The sequence below is a fragment of the Callorhinus ursinus genome, unplaced genomic scaffold, assembly GCF_003265705.2.
Source record: "Callorhinus ursinus isolate GAN/ISIS: 27379988/994484 unplaced genomic scaffold, GSC_fseal_2.0 scaffold38, whole genome shotgun sequence".
Taxonomy (NCBI): Eukaryota; Metazoa; Chordata; class Mammalia; order Carnivora; family Otariidae; genus Callorhinus; species Callorhinus ursinus.
Genome location: NW_027397100.1, coordinates 2,246,452 through 2,267,700, shown reverse-complemented (window position 1 = coordinate 2,267,700; position 21,249 = coordinate 2,246,452). Strand labels below are relative to the sequence as shown.

At 53.0% G+C, this 21,249-nt stretch overlaps 3 protein-coding genes across 3 annotated transcripts in view; all 3 read right to left on the bottom strand.

Moving 5' to 3' along the window:
- The window catches only part of LOC112827069 (antileukoproteinase-like), a 381,146-nt gene that overhangs the window by 288,148 nt on the left and 71,749 nt on the right, over positions 1–21,249 (bottom strand). The gene's annotated exons all lie outside the window — the stretch shown is intronic.
- KCNS1 (potassium voltage-gated channel modifier subfamily S member 1) lies at positions 949–5,504 on the bottom strand. The gene is made up of 2 exons (XM_025875486.2): positions 4,479–5,504; positions 949–1,987 (listed from the first exon to the last, which is right to left on the bottom strand). Exons 1-2 carry the CDS (start codon positions 5,502–5,504, stop codon positions 1,517–1,519), a joined length of 1,497 nt encoding a protein of 498 aa, XP_025731271.2. The 3' UTR covers positions 949–1,516.
- WFDC5 (WAP four-disulfide core domain 5) lies at positions 15,286–19,984 on the bottom strand. Its single transcript, XM_025875483.2, has 4 exons — positions 19,794–19,984; positions 16,388–16,528; positions 16,165–16,305; positions 15,286–15,787 (listed from the first exon to the last, which is right to left on the bottom strand). The coding sequence occupies exons 1-3, from the start codon at positions 19,876–19,878 to the stop codon at positions 16,166–16,168; spliced, it is 366 nt and encodes a 121-aa protein (XP_025731268.1). The 5' UTR covers positions 19,879–19,984; the 3' UTR covers positions 15,286–15,787; position 16,165.

The following is a 21,249-nucleotide window of genomic DNA, read 5'->3' as shown; positions in this document are numbered from 1 at the left end:
TGAGTCTTCCAAAAGATATTTGTTGAATGAATAAAGTAAGGAGGAAGGGGTTGACAGAACTGGGAGAATCTTCTGTTCAGTCTTGTCTGCACTCTCTCAAGGGCAAGACCTCTGTCTGGTCATTTCCTCTCCCTCCCCAGTGTTCTGCACACAGTATATGCTGTATGAATTAACTGATCCATGAGTAGGTATTCGCTAAACACCTTCTCACAAGCCTGGGCTCAGCCAAATAATGTCTTCCATGTTGAAGCTCCTCATGGTGGGACAGACGGAGGCATAACCAAGAGATGACAGGACAGTAATGGGTGTTCTGGGAACTGTATGTGAACAGGGCTATGGGAACCCTTCCCTCCCAAATTTCTCAGCAAGTAGAAAGGATTCAGCCGGTGAGCATAAGATGCCCCCAGCAAGGATGAGGGGGCTGAAGCTGGCTGAAAGGGGCAGAGGTCTCAAGCATCTATCTGCCTGGATGGTAACTCAAGGTAGGGCTGGAGGTCTGCATGGCGGGAAGAAGAGAACCGCCAAAGTCAGCCTGGGGGGACCCAGGGGTCACAGGTGTCCATGCACAGCAGTTCCTTGCCACCAACACTTCAGAGTTGAGCTGGCTTTAAATTAGTGACTTCCTGCTACATTTGGCTTTCATTTCCCTCTGGGGCACAGACTGTGACCACCTGACAATGGGCTGAGATCTGGAGGTGGGACAGGGGCATGTCCACTTCACACATCACATCCTAGGATGGGACAGGCCAGGGCCTCTTCAGAGTCTGCATCTCAAGCCAGCCCTGGCAGGAAGCTGCAGGACAAGTGCTGGGCAAATCTTACATGCCAGCTAAGGAGGCAGCTCCTCTCCCTTCCTCCCAGACCTCATCTTTGAGAGCTGACTCTTGTTGGAAGCTCCTGGAAGAGAACCACAGCTGAGGTGCAGCACTCCTCCATCTGAATCCCCTATCTGGTCCTGTCTCTAGCCCTGACAGTGAGTTTGAACCCAGCGGATCAACTCTGGAGATCCGTGAACCCCCTAAAACCACATGCAAACTTTGTGAGGGCAGAATAAAGACAGCATGCAAGGAACACCAGTCCCGGCAGACGAGCGAGCCTGGATTCCAAACTTGGCCCCACCACATCCAGCTGGGTGACATTTGGGCAAGTCCTCGCACCTCTCTGAGCCTGTTTTCTCATCCTCGGACATGAATGTGACAGGGCTGACAGGCAGGAGGTGCTCAGGAACCATTAGCAACCTTTCTACGTTCTCTTTGGCGCATGCCTGCTTCACGGGGAGCTTGGAGGTCCACGTATGAAGTTCTCTGGTGTGTTCACCAGGCTCACAGAACCTAGGGCAATGTTCTCCTGGCCTGGGCCTTTGGGAGGAATGGGCTTGGCCGCTGGGTGTCATTCCTCAGGCCTGGGTGAGTGACCCTGAGCAGTCACGCCCCCAGGAACGCTGTAAGCGGGCAGGGATCTCGGCTGTTTGAGCTGACCTTAGGGGTGTGGGAAGGGGGAACACCGAGCCTTGGCTTTAGTAAGCCTGAGAGTCTGGAGGCCCACTGGGGGCCTGGGCCTCCAGGTCTGTAGACCTTCCCTCCTGGGAGGTCTCACGGGACGTCTCCAGAGACACCTCTGACACCCCGTTGACACTGCTCAGCAAATCCTCAAACACCCGGGGGTTACAGTTGCGCACGGCGGCCTCCAGAGCCTTCTGGCGGCGGTAGAAGTGAGAAAACTTGTTGAAGATGATGGTGATGGGGAGCGCCACCACCAGGATGCCCCCGAGGATACAGCCTGAGGCTGCCAGCTTGCCGGCCACCGTCACGGGCACCACGTCCCCGTAGCCCACGGTGGTCATGCTCACCGTGCCCCACCACCAGCAGGCGGGGATGGTGTCAAAGCCCACGTCCTCCTCCTTCTCAGCTGTGTAGGCCACACCGGAGAACACGGACACCCCCACGGCCAGATACAGCAGTAAGATGCCCACCTCACGGTAGCTGTGCTGGAAGAGAATGTGGGAAGCCAAGTCAGAGCTGGGTGGGCCCACAGACCTGGTATCGAACAGATGGGGAAACTGAGGCACAGGGAGTCGAAGGGGCAGGTCCACAGTCATAGAGCAAAGTAGAGCTGGTGCCAAGACCCAGGTCCCTGGACTCCAAACTAAGGTCTTTCAACCACAAGAGGCAGCCAACTCCCTGGGCGTGAACACGGGCCTAACTTCTGTTGTCCAGGATGCCTGCTAAGCCACAGTGGTTTCTTCTAATGCAGGGGGAACCGGTGGCACCAGCCAGTTAATAACAAGCTTGTGATTTTTCCAGTCACAGAACCAACGGAGAACCACAGTTTGTATTCCACAAATGCAAAGGGTTGGTTTCATGTACTTTTGGCTGGTCTACCTCCTTTCTGACAAGTACAAAAATACAGTCTGCCTCTCAAGAAAGCTGATAGGGTGTATGTTCCCTAGACCACCCACTGAATGCACCTGCCTGTGGGTTTATATATGCTGTGCCCCTGAAGCCAAGCAGTGGTTCTCAAACAGGGTAATCTGCCCTCCAGGGGACATATGGCAATGACTTTTTTTTTTTTAAGACTTTATTTATTTGAGAGAAAGAGAGCACACGTGCAGGGGAGGGGCAGAGGGAGCAGGGAGCCCAACGTGGGGCTTGATCCCAGGACCCTAGGATCATGACCTGAGTCGAAGGCAGATGCTTGACCAACTGGGCCACCCAGGCACCCCAACATATGGCAATGTCTTTAAACATTTTTGGTTGTCATAACTGGGACAGGTGTGCTACCGGCATCTATTGGGCAGAGGCCAGAGATGCTGCTAAACATCCTACAATGCACGAGACAGCCACCCCCGCCTCCCCACACACAACAAAGAATTATGTCCCCCCAAATGTCAGTAGTGCTGAGGCTGAGACCCCTAGCCTAGAGCTGTAGTTTCCTAGTCCCAAACTGTAATGTGTGGAGGAATCATGTTGGGATCTTGTTTAAAAGGCAGAACTCAACTGAGTGGGTGGGTCTAGGGTAGGGCCAGAAATTCTGCATTTCTAGCAAGCTTCCAGGTAATGAGAAAGCTGCTGCTGGTCAGGGGCCTTGCTTTGAGTAACCAGGAGTCTTACACCCGAGTCTTGGACCCTGGCAGCCTCAATCAATATTCTTCTCCCTCTTTGCAGAAAAAGCTGGTGGCACCAGGCCCTGGCTCCCTGCATGGCTGGAGGCAAGGCAGAGTTCTGGGGTGAAAGCATCTTCCCTGGTGAGGTACTGAATTCAGGGATGTGGTTAATGGAATTCCTTGTTCCTGCCCACTGCCCCAAGATTCTCCTCACATCACCCTGCCTGTACCCAGCATCCTGACTGCCTTGCCACGAGGGCATGAAAACGGCTTTACAAAGCCATGGGTGGGCGGGGGTCTCCTAGGGATCCTTAGGAGGGCTGCCCAGAGCTTTAGGAGAAAGAGCAGGAGGTGCTGGAGTCACACACAGCTGGGTTCTTCTCTGGGCTCTGCAACTTACTGAGGAAGCTCTGACAAGTCCTGTCACCTCCTGGAGCCTCAGTTTCCTCATCTGCAAAGTAGTGACAATAATCCTTGTCCCAGCTTGATCCCCTCCTATTACCTTGGGATAAAGTGCAAAATCCTGGGCCAGGAGTCCGTGGCCCTTCAGTACCCCATCCCACGCACCTCTCCAACCTTGTGAACTGGCACCCCTCTTTCCTTGTCCCCTCCCAGTGTTCACCCTGTTCGCTCTCCAGGCCTTTGTCCAAGCTGTTCACATTTCCTCTGTCCCCACACCAGGCTAAATTCTCCCCTTCAAGGTGAAGCTTGCCCGAGCAGTGATGCACCCCCAGGGCAGGGCCTGGCACAAGAAGGGTACTCAGTAAATTGCAACCAGGCTTTGGAAAGCCAACTTTCTAACCTCAGGTTCTTCACCTACGGGAAGGGAATAAATAACCACATCTTCCTGAGGAAGTCCTGAGAACAAAATCAATAATGGATGTAAAACTGGCACGGAATTAGCACTCAGTAAGTGTTAGTTCTGGGGCAGCTGCTGGACTTGGTCTGTCAAGGGTGACCTCCGATATCTGTGCCCCCTCATAATGCCAGAAGAAAGGCTCAGCGGAGAAGCCAGTTAGCATCCTGCTTTGCAAATTTCTGCACTATGTATTATCTGATGTTTGACAGAGAGACCAAAAACGACCTCTGTCTTGTGTTTTTGCTTTTGTTTTTTTAAAGAAAGAAAAGCAAAGCTCTGCCTCGGATTTCAGTTTTCACCCCTGGCAAAGAGCCCTGCTGAGAAGGGCAGACGGGATGGGAAATGGACACCTGGTCTCCAGCCCTGTGCCCGGCACACAGAATGTCCCCTGGGTTCACTGTGCCCCTGGACACCACGTGCCTCTAAGTTCACCTGCTAACCTGCCCTCTGGTCACCCTCGCCTCCCCCCGCACCCCGCCTCCCCGCGGCCCGTCTCTCCGGCCCCAGAGGCCCTACCTTGAGCGTGGCGCCCAGCGAGCGCAGCCCAGTGGAGTGGCGCGCCAGCTTGAGCACGCGGAAGATGCGCATGAGGCGGAACACCTGCACCACCTTGCCCAGGTCGCCGAGGTCCTCGCCGCTCGCGCCGCCCCGGTTGCCGAGCGCCATGCCGGCCAGCAGCGTGAGATAGAAGGGCAGCACCGACACGATGTCAATGAGGTTGAGAGGGTGGCAGAAGAAGTTGCGCGTGCTGGGCGCCAGCAGGAGACGCGACGACACCTCGAAGCTGAACCAGGCGATGCAGAAGTACTCGAGGTGCCGCAGCACCGGGTCGTCGCGCACGCCGTCCGGGCCGCGGCCCGCGGCCACCGCGGCCACGGCGGCCGCCGCCTCGCGGGCCTGGTACTCGGGCAGGCTGTGGATGCACATGGCGGCGATGGAGGCCAGCACCACGCCGATGGAGACGCAGCTGAAGAGCTTGCTGGGCAGCGAGTAGCCGGGGTTCTCCATGGTGAGCCACAGGCGGCGGCGCAGGCGGCCGCAGCGCGCAGCCCCGTAGCGCGCCAGCTCGCGCTGCACGTCGGAGATCTCGTCGGGGCACGGGTCCACGCTGCTCGGCGTGTCGCTGTCCTCGTCCCAGTCGCGCGGCCGCGCCACGCGCCGCTCCAGGTAGCGCGCGCGGCAGCAGGCGGCGAGCGCGCTCTCGCCCAGGCCCCAGTAGTCGGCCTCCTGACCGAAGGCGAAGACGCACAGCTCGTCGAGCACGTGCAGGCGGCCGGTGCGGTAGAAGTGCAGCAGGCCCAGGAAGAAGCCCGGGTGCCGGTCGAAGTAGAACTCGCGCGCCGCCGCATCATAGTCGTCGCACAAGCGCCGCGCCTGCTCCTCGGACGCCGCGGCCTGCAGGCGGCCCAGCCGCGTGCCTGGGAAGCGCGCCAGTGCGCGTGCGCTCAGCCGCCGCCGCACGCCGCCCACGTTCACGCGCAGCGCCTCGTCGCTCCGCCGCCAGGGCACGCGGGCGCCGGGCCCTGGGGACTCGCCCCCCATGGGGTGGGGGCACGGGGGGGGGGGGGGGGGGGGGCGTTACTGGGGGAGGGGTCCCCGGGCCTGCCTTCCAGAAGGCCGGATTTAAACCCCCTGTCCCCTCCACCAGCTCTGGGGTGCAGTGGGCGCTCAGTACGTGTCAAGTACCCTCTGCTCTCAAGAGTCAGGCTTGGGTTTGACTGCCCTTCGCTCCCCGACCGAGGGTCTTTGGCCAAATCACTGAGCCGTCCCACTTCCATGTCATGTGCACAGAACAAATGCTGAGATCCGCCTTGGGGGGATTATGACAGTGACTGAATGGCAGGATATGCTGGCACCCCCGGGGGGGAGGGTGCTCAGATAGAGTATCTCCCTTTCCCAAACTTGGATTTTCGTATGTCAGGGGCCTACTTGTGGGATCTTGGACACACCAGCACTCTGATCCTCAGTTTCCTCCTCTGCAAAATGGGGATAGTAATGCTGACCACCCAGGGATGTTGGGAGCATCAGTATAGACCAGTAATTCTTTAAGTGTGCCCCCTGCACTGGCAGCATCATGCCACCTGGGAATTTGTCAAAGATGCAAATTCTCAGCTTGCTCTAGACTTAATCAGAAACTCAGGATGGAATTCAGCAGTCTGTGTTTTAACAAGCGTGGAGGGTGACTCTGATGCATGGTCAAGTTTGAGAGCCATTGGCTTGGACCTTTTAAGGCATCTGCGGAGTCAATCAGATGGAACACTGAATTTCTTCTGTGACCAAAGGCAAGTCATGTCACCTCCCTGAACTTCTGTCAAGTGGAGATAAAAATAGCCACCTCCAAGTGTGGTTAAAAGATTAAATGAACTATTGTGTTTATGGGGCCTGAAGGGGTTCAGTAAATTATCCATCTGTTTCACTGTCTCCCCAAGTCAGCCAAATCTGGGGTGTATCTCCACCCCTGATGCACCTAGGGCTTTGAGGAAGATGCTTTTCTCCAGGTCTTAGTTTCCTACACAATGCACAATGCAGACAAAAGCACCTACCCTCAAGGCAGGCTGGAGGACTAAAGTAGCTTGTGGAAAGTGCTCCGCCTTTTTGATACCAGAAAATGTTAGATCCTTCCACTGCCCACGTCTCCAAGCTCTGCTGGAGCTGAGAGCTAGTGACTCACTTCCTGATCCTGGGTAATCCCATCTGTACCATCCCATCAGTAATGCCTGCTTCCCAGGGTGGACAGGGGATTGGATGTACATCAAGCGGCTGGTCCGGTGCCTGGCAGGGAGTCAGGTGAGGTGCCCTTCACTTACCCTGGGCTTGGAGTTAAGCTGGTCAGGGTAAGGGTTGTGTCCTTAGCTCTGTCGCTTCTGTGTCCTCAGGCCAGTCTCCTCCCACTCTGGGCTTTGGCTCTTTTGTCTATAGAACAGGGAGAACAGCACTTCGGGTGGAAGGTTACTGTGTGTGTGTGTGCAAAGCCCTTAGAACACAGCGGGTGCTCAATAAATGTCAATCCTTTGCACTTTCTTCTGGTCAGACCTGGGTTCAAATTCTGTCTGCCACTTACTGTTGACCCTTGAGGGGATCCATTCTGAGCTTCAGTTTCCCCATCTGTAAACTGGGGGACATCACACTTTTCTTGAGAGGTTATGAGGATTAACTAGGGCAAGATGTTTATGGGCAGGAAGGTGGCTCTGGTACATAATCCATGCACAGTAAACACCCGGGACTCCGGCGGGATGTAGCTCCACTCCCACCTCCTCCACCGCACTTGGTGTCAAGAGATGAAGCATCCAACCCAGTTGCGTCACCCATTAGCTGCATGACTGTGGGTAAATCCTTTTCTCTTTCTGGAACTCACCCTCCTACTCTATTAATTGGGATAATTAATTCAGCAAACCTTCCCCAACAAGGATCTGAGTATCAGTTAGAAAGGTTAAATGACTTGCTCAACATTACCCAGCTAGTCCACGGCACAGTTAAGTTTGGAAACTAGGCTTTTCCATTCAAGGCTCTCTCCACACACTTATTTTGAGCACCTACTATGCGCTGGTCACTTCGCAGAGCTCCATATACACTTCACTCGGTTTAATTGCTACACCAACCCTGCCGGGGAGGCTTTCTAATCCCATTTTATGGTTGAACCAACAGGACAGACCCCAGAGCCTGGCTACCCCACAGTGCTCCCTTGTGGGTGTGGGAGGGGTGGTCTCACGAAGGGGGCGCGGGACCAGAACCCCGGCAGCACCCCCCCCCCGCCCACTCTGCAGCGTCCGCCCCTTCCCGGGCCACGCCCCTCCCCGAGAGAAGTTCCTTACCTGTCAAGCCCCCTCCAGGGCGCACCGGCCAGGCGCGTCTGTCCCCGAAGCAGAAGCCGCTGAGGCCGGGGAGCCGCTGGCTGGCCGGGCTCGTCTCTGCCCCTGCTGCCCCGCGGAGCCTCGCTGCTGCGGAGGCCCCGCCGCCCCGTACTTCCCTGTCTTCCTCTGTCCCCCGCAACGGAGGCCACATCGATCTCGCTGCCGGGGGAGGGAGGGAGACCGCGGGCTGCCGGAGGCGGTGATTTCTATTCCTGACTCGATTGGGTGGGGGTGGTGTCTGGAGACGGGGCCCAAGAGCCAGGACATCCTCCCTAGTCAGGGACCAGGGGAGGAGGGGTCATTTAGGGGAAAGGAGCCCCCGCGACAGAGGGATTTCAGCCCGGAGCATCGCTGACAAACAACAACGGCAGTAATAATGCCTTCCTTAATTGCGTCCTCCGTATGTACCGGTACTCTGCTCAGGTGACTTATCCAAGTTATTCCTGACACAAGCTTGACCGGGACAGGTGAGGCTCAGTCACTGCCTGCGCAGGTCACTTAGCTTGGTTTTGCGGACTTGGGATTGAAACTCGTGTCTTCCAGGACTGCAGGTGGGGATCTGCATCAGGGAGTTGGAGGAAGTGGCCTCATTCCCCCAGAGCCGCCTGGGCTGTGCAGCTTGAAGCAGATATCGTGCCCCCTAGAAGTTCTCTCTCCCCACCTGGCCATGGGTCCCTGATTTCTGCCTCAAGTGGGTTGGGATAGTAAGGGAGAACGGTACCAAAGAGCTTTGTCAAGGTTATGTAATCTAGGGGGGCCTGGCTGGCTCAGTGGGGGGGGGGGAAGCATACAATCTCAGGGTTGTGAGTTCAAGCCCCAGGTTGGGTGTAGAGATTACTTAAAAATAAAATCTTTAAAAAAAAAAAGGTATGTAATCCACAAGCATTTATTGAGTGCCTACTGTGTGTCAGGCTGAAGAGAAGGTGCTGGAGACTAGGACCTGGATACAAGAAAGGATTCCTACTTCACAGATATTACTACTAATAATAATAACCAACATTTATTGAGACCTTGCCTTGGGCCTAGTGTCCTACAGGCCTCACCTCATTTATGCTGCCAGTATTCTGTGGATAGGCACTATTATTATTCCAATCTCAAAGATAAGAAATGCAAGGCTTTGAGGGTGACTCAAAGGTCAAATGGCTTACTTCTGAGACCTCTAGAACAGAACTGTCCACTAGATAGAGTTTGAGCCACATATATGATTTAAATTTTTCCAATAACATTAAAAAAATAAAATAAATAAAAAGAAACAGATGAAATTAATTTTTTAAATAATATATTTTATTTAACCCAGTATATTCAAAATAATATAATTTCAACATGGGATCAATAAAGACATTACTAAGGAGGTATTTTACATTTTTATCTAGTACTAAGTCTTGGAAATCCAGGATATTCAAATTACCACAAACTTAGCAACTTAAAAAAATACAGATTTATTACCTTACAGTTCCTATAGGTCAGAAATCTGAGCACAGCATAGCTGAATTCTCTACCCAGAGTCTCACCACGTTGAAGTCAAGGTGTCAGCCAGGGCTGGGGTTCTCATCTGAAGTTTCACTTCTAAGCTCACAGATTGTTGGTGGAATTCATTTTCTTGTTGTAGGACTGAGGTCGCCTTTTCCTGCTGGCTCTCTGCTGAGGATCACTCTCAGCTTCTACAGGCTGCCTGCAGTTCCTGGCCACGTGGCCCACAGGCAGTTCACAACATGGATGTTTGCTTTCTTTCAGGCAACCTGGAGTGTTGACTTCCTCTTCTGCAACCAGCCAGAGAAAATGCTCTGCTCTTAAAGGACTCACCTGCTTAGGACAGGCCCACCCAGGACAGTCTCTCTTTCCTCATGGAACACATTTCACACGTTCCATTTACACTCAAAGAGGAGGAGATGATACGGGGGAGGGGGAGGGGGTCCGTGGGAATCCTCTTAGAATTCTCCCTATATCCACGTACAGTGAATCTCATTTGGATTAATCACATTGCACATGCTTAGTAGCCTCATGTGGCTGGTGGCTTCCCATATTGGATGCATAGCTCTAGGCTGTGCCACTTCAGTCCTTCCCTCAAAGTAAGAAGTTAGAGCAGGAAGTTTGCAATCATCTTGCCTAACTCCCTCGTTTTAGCAACAAAGAAACTGAAGCAGATCTTTGGAGAAGCAGATCTCCCATTTCCTGGCCTCATACTCTCTGTAGCCTTCACTACCCCGCCCCAAACTTAGGGGGTACCTCCGCCCTGGAGTTAGAGCAGTAGCTTCAAAAAGAGAAAAGATGAACCTATTTCCCAAGGGCAGAAGAGATGGAAAGTAGGATCTGGTTTCATCCCCAGATCACGTGGGAAGTACATGGAGTGTTAGATTAATTCACCAGTGATAGGAATGGGAAGAGAGGCATTATGGACCTCTGAGGCTAAAGGGGGGTATCCGTACCCATTATGTGCTGCGAATGGGCTGTGCCCCAAATTCTCCTTCAGTCCCTAGCCAGTTCTGGCCATCTGAATCCATGAGGGTTTATTTTTTTTTTTTAAGATTTTATTTATTTATTTGACAGAGAGAAAGACAGCGAGAGAGAGAGCAGAAGCAGGGGGAGTGGGAGAGGGAGAAGCAGGCTTCCCGCCAAGCAGAGAGCCCAATGCAGGGCTCGATCCCAGGACCCTGGGATCATGACCTGAGCTGAAGGCAGACGCTTAAGGACTGAGCCACCGAGGCGCCCCTGAATCCATGAGCGTTTACCCTAAAGAGTAAGCTCGATGTTGCATAAAGTATAGAAATTTTTGTAATTAAGTAGACTAGGTGTGGCAGGCAGCTTCTAGAATGTGTCCCAGTGATGTCCACCTCCTGGTATTCATGCCCTTGTATAATCCTTCCCCCTTGAGCATGGGCGGGATTTCCTGATTTGCCTCTAATGAGCAGAATATGGCAAACAAGGGTAAGGGAATGTTGCTTCCAGGATTAGGTAACATAAGATTGACTTTTCTTGGTTCTGATGAAGCAGGTCGTCATTCTGGTAAGGCAAGGTTAACTTCTGGCCAACGCTGAACTAGAAATTGAGGAATTCAGTGCTACAAGCCCTCAGAGAACTGGAATTCTGCCAACAACCATATGAACTTAAAAGTGGGTCCTTCTGCTCTTGCAACTCAGTTAAGACCCCGGCCCTGGTTGAACACCTTTATTTCAGCTTTGTGAGTCCCTGAAGCTGAGGACCCAGCTAAGCTGTGCCTGGATTCTTGACCCACAGAAACTACAAAATAACAAACGGGTGTTGTTTTAAGCCGCTTGGTGGCTAGTGCTTGGTAATTTGCTACACAGTAATAGATAACGAATACACTGGATTTGCGTTCTGCCTTTACCACTAAATGGCGGTGGGATCAGGAGCCAAGTGATGTCTCCTCTTGAATTCTTATCTTCCTCATCTGTAAAATGGGGACAACGCCTACCTTTCAGGAGTGTGGTAAGGAGGCGCACATGTTGTTCACTCTCCATGAACAGCTCTTCCTGCCCTTTCTTTACCCAGCGTATCAGTTAAGATTCAATATAGTTACAAAAACACAAAATGAGCCACTGCGGCCTCTGGAGAGGAGGTGACTCTTTTCCGCAGTCCAGGTGCAGCTGCCCAGGAACGGCACTGAAGACCCAGGCTCCCTGACTTTTCCTCCTCCACTCTTCTCTGGCTCTCATGCCTGTAGCAGGTGAGGCCCGTGCTTTGCCCATATCCCCTCGGATCCCTTTGCCACCTTGTGTGCACGGGCTCCTGGCACGCTTTCACTCCGACAGCTGGTATCTGCATCTCTTTGTCAAAGGGCTTCCTGAAGGCCGAGCAGCTTGCTCTGCCTGCACACAGGGAGAGCCTGAAGTGCCTGGGAATGTATGTCCTCCATCCCGGAGTTATTAGCTGATGACTGAGGGGTACAGAGACAGTAATCTCCAGCTCTCTTGCTCCACGGGAAAACTCTGAAGAGTCACCTACTCTTGTCTCTAGAACCCCCCGCCTGTGGGACTTTGCTTGTTGTCACACCCCTGCTGGCCTCTCCCCCTTTCTGGTATACCTCTCCACTCCCAGACCCATTCTTCCTGGAACATTTCCAAACCATCACCATCCTATGAATCTTCATCTAAAGATTTGCTTCCAGAGAACCCACCTAAGACAATCTTCAAGGTCACCAGATAGCCGTTCTAGCTGCAGCATCCATGTTCCAGAATTCTGGACAAAGGACAAACGGATGATGGGCAAAAGAGGGATCTGTCACATCTGGTAGGACAAGGGCTTTCTGGGAAGCCCCTCCCAGTAGACTTCCCCAAGCTTCTGATTGGCCAGTTCTGGGTCACATGGTCATCTCTAGGTGTAAGGGAAACAAATTGTTAAAAACTTAATTTTTACTTTTTAAAATTGGAATATAATGTTTTATAGTAAATCTTAAGTTACAAATGAATTAAGTTTTTACAAATTTATGCATCCACGTGACTGCCACCCAAGTCAAAATATAGAATATCACCAGCAATCCAGGAGCCTGGGGGCGGGGGGTGGCTGGACGTTTCCAAGTGGGGACATTGCTGTGGGTAAGGAAGAAGGGGAGAATGGATGACTCGCAGTGACATGCTTGGCTAACTCCTGCTTAAATTCAATATCAAATATTCAATATTCAAATATCACCTCCTTCAGGAAATCCTCTCTGGTCTCCAGGCTGAGCTAGGTCCCCCCTGGCATCCCACAGTCTCCTGGTTTTCTCCCTAGGAAGCATGTCATGCGACTCTGTAGCGGGGCTTCGTCTTATCCTCTTAGTGCATGTGCTTTGTGATGACACCGCCTAGAGCCTGTACTAAGTGCCCAGTAAACTTCGAGTGAGGGAAGAAAACAAGATTGGAGGCTGAAGACCCAGGCTCCTTGACACAGGTGTCCAGCCTCCCAGAATACTTTCCAGAAGGGCAGTGGAGACAGGCAGTGGAGATGGTGCTGGATGGGCTGGACTTTGGTGGCTGAGGACAGAGTTGGCACGGCCAAGTCCAGTGCCCAGACCTGAGGGGGCAGGTAGCTAGTTAGCCAAGAAGCTGAGCAGGAGACTCTAGAAGAGACTGTGTAGATGCTGCCACCTATAGCCAGAGAAGCCGTGGCCTGTGACTTGCCCCCTCCTGCTGCTCCAGGATCCTAGCTCGGGACTCAGGGCCTCAGTTCAGCCTTGGGGCCCTAAGCAGCTGCGTTCTAACCCACTCACCTGGGATCTTTGTCCTGGGGTCCCTTAATTTTCCTCCTGACGGCTTTCAGGAAAGAAACCCAGGGCAATGTGCTGGGTTCCAGCTGCCCGGAACTGAGGCTAGTCACTTAAACTTCTTGGCTTTTTGTGATCCCCATGTCTCAGATGTGCAAACGGAGTCTTTAGGGCTGGAGGGAATTCTCAAAGAGGGGATGTAATCAGTGGAGTCAGTAAGGATGTTAGCTTTGGCGTCCCACTGCTTGGCATTGAATCCCAGCTCCACTACTTACCAGCTGTACAATCTTGGCCAAATCAACCTCGTTGTGCCTCAGTTTCGTCATATGTGCAATGGGGGAAAATGATGAAGCCTACATAGTGAGGCTGTGAGGACATAATGAGATAATATGTGTAAAATAATTAAAGTGACACCCGGCATAGGGTGGTTGCTTTCATTTCCGCTGTTGCTGATTTTATTAGCACCTAAGGAATATGGTATGGCTGAATCGTGGCTACTTTACCTCTTAACTGGGAGTCTTGGGCAAGTCACTTATCTCAGAAGTTCTTCTTGTCAAATGGGAATAAGAATGCCCACCTCCCTCAGGGTTATAGGATGGAAGAATGAAATGATGTTTTAGAGTGTGAGGCATGGAATGGGCACTCACTCAAGGGTAACGATCATTATCTGAATTCGACGAGCTCTCACTGCTATAAATCTGTAACAATTGCCCCCCCCCCATCTCACCGCCTTCCTATAACAAACATTTATTTTGCTCTTGCAAGTTAAAGGATTGGCAGCTCAACATCAGGCCTGCCTCAGCTATCCTTCATCCCAAGACCAGTGGCTTCTGGGCAAGCACTTTTCATGGCAGAGGGTGGAAGCTCCAAGAAGGCAGGTACCTTGCCTTGAAACTGGTGCACTGTCACTTGGGGCCACATTCCATCAGTCCCAGTGCAAAGCCCTAAGTCCCTGGGTGGGGGATGTGTGCTCTTCCCGAGGGAAGCCATGGCAAAGGTGGGGAGGGACGGGGTGTGTCTTTGGGCAAACAGTACAATGTACCCTCTTATCTGTGTCGACCACTTGAGTTTATAGATGGGGAAATTGAGGCCCAGAAGGAAAGGAAATACCCAAGCTCACAGGGAGTCAATGACTCAGATTGTTCTCCTCCCCCTCCTCTCTTGGGCTTCAGCAGGTATCCCTATAATTAGCGTTTGCTGATTTTGAGTTCAGCACTTGAACCCCATGAGAAGGACGATGAGTGAGGAAGTAGGGTTCTTTTCATCTTCCAACAGGGCAAACAAAATCCCTGAGTGGTGACTCACCCGTGACTACACTGTCAGGTCAAAAAACCAAGGAAAGAAGACCCAGGATTCCTAACTTAACCTGCTCGGTGGACTGCCCAGCCCCAGATTCCCCCCTTGGGGCTTCCATTGGGACACAAGAGGAAACCCAGCAGATAAAGGCAGGGAGGAGCCTGCCGCCTCCCACCTCTCCCCAAAGCAAGTCCTGGGTGACGGGGACAGTCAGGAATCCAGCCCTCTGGGTCCAGGAATGTCCCTTGGGATGGCTGTCGTTCCCTCATTGACCCCCTCCCCCACCCTCTCAGGTCCTGACTACAGACTGACCCTTGAGAAATCCCAGGTGAATGAGGTATCGTCCAATGGGAGACAGACTCTCCCATAAATAATGACATCCCAACCGTTCCAGCAACATTCCCCAAATGTGGAGCAATTTGAAATGATCTTAGGGTGGACCTGGATACAGCATTTTACAACACTGACGCTTGAGAAAGTTCTCTTCTCAGCCCTTCTGATTACTCCGGGAAAGAGGTCACAATTTTGAGATCTGTGTCTTTAACTTGTCTTTAACCCTTGCTAATCTTCGTTTATCACCAGAGACAGAGAACAGCCTTCAGGCTCACAGTGTTGGCAGGTGGCAGCATCTAGGTAGAATTTAATACTATTATTTAATATTGTTTCATCTGACAACATTTACTTTAATGGACCTTAGCTGTTTTTTTTTAATATTTTATTTATTTATTTGAGAGAGAGAGCACGAGAGGGGGGAGGGTCAGAGGGAGAAGCAGACTCCCCGCTGAGCAGGGAGCCCGATGCGGAACCCGATCCCGGGACTCCAGGATCATGACCCGAGCCGAAGGCAGTCGCCCAACCAACTGAGCCACCCAGGCGCCCCTGGACCTTAGCTGTTTTCACTGCATTTGCTTTTACAATCACATTTTATTCGTGGCAAGTGATTCTGCGTATTCCATTTATAGTGATGATGTCAAGGTTTTCTTTTGAAATAAATTTATTTATATAGAAAAGGGAGTCCATTTAAAGAAAGACATTAGATAAATAGTATAGGCAGTATGCAAGATACTGAGATGCTATTGTGCAGGTGTGTCACAAATGGTGGAAAGGGGTATGCAAATAGAAAATGTCTGGAAAACTCTGCTAGAACGTACGTTCAAGGTGGCTGGGCTGCCTGAGGGGAGGGGTTTGGACCCCACAAAGAGGGGCCTACCTGAATTGGGCATTTTAAGTGGGGAAACACCAGAGGAGATAGGGAGGTGGCGCAGGGTGATAGGAGTCTATCTATGCACCTTGACTCCCAGGAGGAGAAACCAGGGGTGGATGGGAGGCAAGGGAGGTGACAGCAGATCAGTGTTCATCAGAAGGTTGAAACTGCCACTGGCAGAGATAGCGGGATCTGGGTGGCAGGGTCCCAGGCCCCCTATCATCATCCATTCCTGCTAGGGACCCCATGCTGAGGATCCGAAACCAGAATTAGCCTGGGGAGAGAGAAGGAAAGGGTTACACCCCCCCCATCACAGGACTCTGGGTCTTTAGAAACTTTGATCCCCATCCACCCCATCAGCCCAGCCCTGGCGGCCACTCAGGCAGGATGGCCCACCCTCCTTCACAAGGGCCAACTGAAGCTCAGAGCAGTTGCAAGATCAGCAAGAGAATGGAGGGTCTCCGGTTCCTCCTTGGTCCTAACGGGTCCCAACAGGAGCCCTCCATCCCCATCTTCCTCCCCAGGTCTGGCATGGGCAGCCCCAGGCTCCCGGGAAGGTAGGTGTCCTGTTAGGCTTATTGACCTGGAAGGACATCTAACGCTGGGGCTAAGAGAGGGAAAGAACCTGCCCCAGGCACGTAGGAACCATACCTTAGACGGGGTTGCGACAGTCTCGACCACAGGCGCCGAGGCAGCACCGATTGGAGCCCCTGCAGTCTGAGTCCCTGTTGCACAGGTGCTGCACAGGGCTGAGGCAGTGCAGGTGGTCCTTGGGGCAGCTGCCCCGCTTTACTGAAACACAGGGGCCTGGTGAGCCCTGCCCGTGCCCAGCCCCGGGGCTTGGGCGCTCAGCAAGGTAGAGAGGGACACTTACCAGAGATCAAAGGGACACACTGGCGGAAGCAAGCTTTGTAGCAGCACTTCATCCTTGCAGGACACTGGCTGTCATCCAAGCAGTGGTCCGGCACCGAGAGGAGGCAGGGCCCATCGTCCGGTGGGCAGCCCCCAAATTTCTCTGTAAGAAAACCCCCAAATCTTGCAGCTGGAGGCAGTTCCACGTCATATAATGAGCACCACTCTGGGAATTGCAAGATCCAAATTCTCTACCCCTTATTTCTTGCCTGTCCTTTGGCAAGTTATTTTGTTTTTGTTTCTGTTTTTTTTTGGGGGGTGGACTTGCTTTTATTTGTTTTTATTTAAATTTTTTATTGGGGTATAATTGACATATTAGTTTCAGGTGTACAACAAAATGATTTGATATTTTTATGTATAATGAAATGATCACCACAAGTCTAGCTAATATCTGTCCCCATGCATCATTAGACATTTTTTTTCTTATGATGAGAACTTTTAAGATTTTCTCTCTTAAGCAACTTTCAAATATGTAATATAGTATTATTACCTATAGCTACCATGCTGCCCATTACATCTCCACGACTTATTTCTCTTATAATTGGAAGTTTGTACCTTTGACTCCCTTCACCCATTTCCCCTACCTCTCACCCATGACCCCTGGCAAACCCTAATTTCTTCTCTGTATCTAGGAGCTTGTTTTTTGTTTTGTTTTGATTTCTTGATTCTGACCTGAGATCATACCGTATTTGTTTTTGCCTGGCTGATTTATCTCCCTCAGTGTAACATCTTCAAGGTCCATCCACATTGTTGCAAGTGGCTGGCAAGTTTTTTGTTTTTGTTTTTGTTTTGACTGCAAGCCTCAGTTTTCTCTCTGTGCAATGGGAAGCTGGACTCCCTCCGGGGCTGGTTTGAGACTCAGATGACATGAAGGATGGCAACAAATGAAGTTCCACATCTGCACCTGGGCCAACAGGCCGTGCCTGGCCTGGGGCCGCCCGCCTCCCTGTGTTCATCCTCAACACCTTTTCCATTCGGGGCTCCTGCTCTGCTCCCCAGCTGCTTCTCTTTGTGGGGCCTTGCTTTTGCTGAGCGCTTTGCCCAGTGCTCTCTCCACCACATTCGTCAAGTCTCAGTGGAAACACTGCATCCTCGCATCCTGGGGACACCCTCCCTCTCTGACCCAGGACTAACTAGGTCAGCCTCCCCCCCCTCACCCCACACTCTTTCCTTCAGAGTTTGTGACTCCGCATCTATTTGTCTGCTTCTCTCCCTTGGCTGGAGGCTGTGAGACTAGACCCTTTGCCTGCTTCTCTCACCGTTAGGCTGAGGCACAGTCCTTGATGCAAAACACCAGCAGCTGGGCTCAGAGACTCTTTGAAAGACAGGATTTTGAAGGGCGACCCAGCATCGTCTGCTGTTGCCAGCCTGGTGCACTGTCACACGGCCGGCCGCAGTCAGCCACACCTGTAGTGTGTGCTTGTCTCGTTGCACGTTAGCCTTATGTCCGGGATCTGTATGAACTCGCCTTTGAGGTGGTCCTCTGACAGCTCTACAATGTTCTGTCCCAGAGCTGATCTAGCCATTTTTCTTGTTAGGATTTTGGGCCATTTCCAGATTCCATGCAGAAGGCTTGACTCAGTATCTTCTTCCATTTAGAGGAGGAAGTCAAGGGTTGGAAGGGTAGTGATTGCCCAGACCCACAAGGGCCTGAGCTAGGACTCTGACCTCCCACCCCTCTGCTCTCGCCACCACTGAGTCCTGGGGAGGATGAAGGCTGGTCCCAGGCCGTCACTTTAGTCTAGCATCTGAGAAAAGGTTCAAGAGCCCCCAGCAGCCTGCAGCCAGCGCCCTGACTGTACCTTGCATCTCCCTTCCCCTCCAGCTCCTAACTGGACGCTAGCCACACACATAGGGGGCACCTTGCTCACACAGGAAGTGCTCAAAACCCACTTCACTTGTTCAACTGGGTTGTCTTAAACTGAATTGCTGCCCCCTGCTGGAGAAAGAGCAGCTAGTCTGCGAGGGAGCCCCCTAACCGGATTAGCCCCTCCTTCCCCCAGCTGGCGGTAGGCGTGCCCCTGGGAAGGCTCTGAGGTCCAGGGGGGTAGCCCTGGCCAGAGGTGCTCAGGCCTCAGGGCGTGAGCTGAGAGGAGGTGCCTGAAGTCTGACAGGGATCTCCCTGTGGGCTGGGGTGGTCACACAGCCAGGAGAGCTCCTGGGAGGAGGGGCCGGGGGCTGAGCCTTGAACAGACAGAAAGGAAGAGAGACTCAGAACTGCCATTTCAAGTGGCTCAGTCTTCTCACCTGCAAGATGGGGATAAAAATAGTCCCAATCTCTCCGCATCTCAGCGAGGAGGAATGCGGCTGAGCCACATGAATCACAGCCAGCAGGGGTCTGGCCTTAGAACTTGCTAGCATCCTTCCCTCCTCAGCCTGGGTCTGAGCATTCTCCTCCCCAAACCAGCTCGCGCCCCAGGAAGAGAGAGCCCCACCTCGGAGGAAGGCATCAGTTAGGCTAGCGGGGGCAGAGAGGTGCAGGGGGCTGCTCCCCAGGGCCCGCAGAGGAGGGAACCTGTCCCCATTACTGTCCCGGTCCTGCAAGGCAGGGCCAGGGATGCACTGGTGTATGTAGGTCACGGTGTCCCAGCCCCAGAAAGGCAGGAAGTGGAGGCCTTGCCCAGGTGGGGAGGCACCTGTCTAGCCTCGCAGCAGCCCCATCCTCCCCCACCTGTTGACAGGTCAGCCCCAGCCTTTTCCAGGAGGCTTGGAAGAGGGGTAGGGGTGGAGCTTCTTCCCAGCAGATCCCAGAAACTGCACCCCCTACCCAGTTTGGGAGTCCCTTGCACAGACTGGTCTCTGGGACACGGGAAGGACCTGAGAAAGACAGAAACAAGATGGGCAGGGACCAGACCAGGCACAGCCTCAGTAGCAACAGAAGATGATGGAGGGGGTCATCTCGCTGCCAGGCGGGCCCACAGATCCTAATAATCCATGGAGACATCGACGGAAGAGCAGGTACAGACAGGTTTGCTCCCCCGTCCCCCAGAGACACGCGTGCACACAGGCACGGCCCCAGGACACACACACCTGCAGCCACACCTAAACACACACGTGCAGACCCAGACTCATACAGACAAGTAGGCACAAAGACCCACACGTACGCACATGCACACACAATCCCGCACTCAGACGGGAAGATGAGCACCGAGACCCTGGCACGAAGACATCCACAGCTGCTCACAAGGCCGGCTGGTAGGCACAGAGAGGTGCAAACCAAACCCCAGCTGCTGGAAGCTCCCAGAAGCGGGCATCCGCAGCTACACATGCAGACGTCACACTGCGCTGCCTGCCCTCCCAACCCTCACTCTCCCCAGAGAGGTAGGAGCTACCTGGTCCCTGGAGCAGAGGAAGCCACCCACACTCACCTCCCTTCGTCCTGGCCGAGGCAGCAGGCAGCTGGCTCCCCAAAGCCAGGAGGGCCACCAGGAGGAGAAGGCTCCAGGCCCTCATGTTTCTGCTACCAGCACTTAATAAGGCAGGGCTTGGGGGCCCCTAAATTGACCCCTGCAGCTCCAGGGAGGCTAGAGCAGCTGAGTCAAGGGAGGAAGGAGATGAGCTGGACGGAGTGGCTCTTGTTTGCCTCGTCCCGGCCCCGCCCCCTACCCTGGAGCCTCAGTTCCGGTGTGCTTGTGCAAGAACTGAAGATGGGTGGGTGGGAGCAGGTGCTGGTGTTGGGGGCTAGCGTCCAGTCCTGCCTGCTGGACTTGGGCTGTGATCTCGGGCAAGTCTGCTCCCTCTTCGGGCCTCAGTTGTTCTCATCCGTACAAAGAATGAAGGTTTTTGAGACCGATGATCCCTCTCCCGGCTCTCCAGGGTCTTGCAGCCCCCGCAATGGCTTCGGCAGGGTACAGAAGTCAGCTTGGAATGGCAGGAAGGGGGTGGCAGAGTTCTGGACGCCTAGGAGGAATTCAGGTTAAGGTCAGAGCTTTCTGCTGGAGAACGTGGGCCCAGGCAGGCACGGTGAGGGAGGCCAGCTGTGGCCTCTCCTCCTGGGCTTCTGTGGTTAGGGGAGAGAAAGACCTCCCTGCCTCTGGTGAATCACCTCCAGTGGCTTCTGGTAGAACTGCCCTCTGCCTCGGACTGGCTCAATGATCAGGGTGGTTGTTTGGCTGAGGTGACTGGTCACAGCAGATGTAGGTGGCTTCTGGGACCCCTTCCCTGGCCCTAAGAGATCCTGAGCAAAAAATCATCACAGCCAAGGACTCACCCTTAGGGCTCCTGCATTTGGTGGAAGAGGCCCTGGGGGTTCAGGGTCTTAAGGGGCCCCAAACAGAGACCCCCACTGAACCATAGTACCTTACCAGGACTGCGGGAGGTCAAGACCATCCTCCCCACCCTCCCTCTTGAAAGATGGGGAAACAGTCGGCCGGAGATGGGAAAGAACTGGCTCAAGGACCCACGGTTGATTCCTAACTAAGGTGGGATTTCTGTCATGGTGTCCCGGTGATCCCCATCAGTTCCTGGGCCTTGGAAGCAAGGCATTACTTCGTCTGACCCTAAGAAAGGAAGAGGGTATTCCATTCCAGGACAACCCTCACAGCCAGGAAGTTCTTCACTGGGTTTACCTAGAATCCCTCATGCTGTCTTCTAAGCTCTCAGGAAAAGAGGGGCCCTATATTCTATGATCTGGTGTTTCTTTTGGAGTAGAAGGAGAATTTTATGGGGCTATTTTTTTCCCCCGATTACAAACTACGCACATATATTGAATAAATGCTTTTTCAATTAAGATGGTTTTGTAGACATTTTCCTGCGTCTTAAAGTATCCTCCGATATCATCATTTTTAATGAATACATGGTATTTTGTAGGACTGATATGCTAAA

Excerpts from the sequence above, each read along its gene's own strand:
- KCNS1 (XM_025875486.2), bottom strand. The coding sequence starts at position 5,504 with ATGGGGGGCGAGTCCCCAGGGCCCGGCGCCCGCGTGCCCTGGCGGCGG. Across the intron at positions 1,988-4,478 it reads CGCTGGGCGCCACGCTCAAG|CACAGCTACCGTGAGGTGGG; the intron begins GTAGGGCCTCTG and ends ATTCTCTTCCAG.
- WFDC5 (XM_025875483.2), bottom strand. The coding sequence starts at position 19,878 with ATGAGGGCCTGGAGCCTTCTCCTCCTGGTGGCCCTCCTGGCTTTGGGG. Across the intron at positions 16,529-19,793 it reads CTCGGCCAGGACGAAGGGAG|AGAAATTTGGGGGCTGCCCA; the intron begins GTGAGTGTGGGT and ends GTTTTCTTACAG. Across the intron at positions 16,306-16,387 it reads GTGTGTCCCTTTGATCTCTG|TAAAGCGGGGCAGCTGCCCC; the intron begins GTAAGTGTCCCT and ends CCTGTGTTTCAG.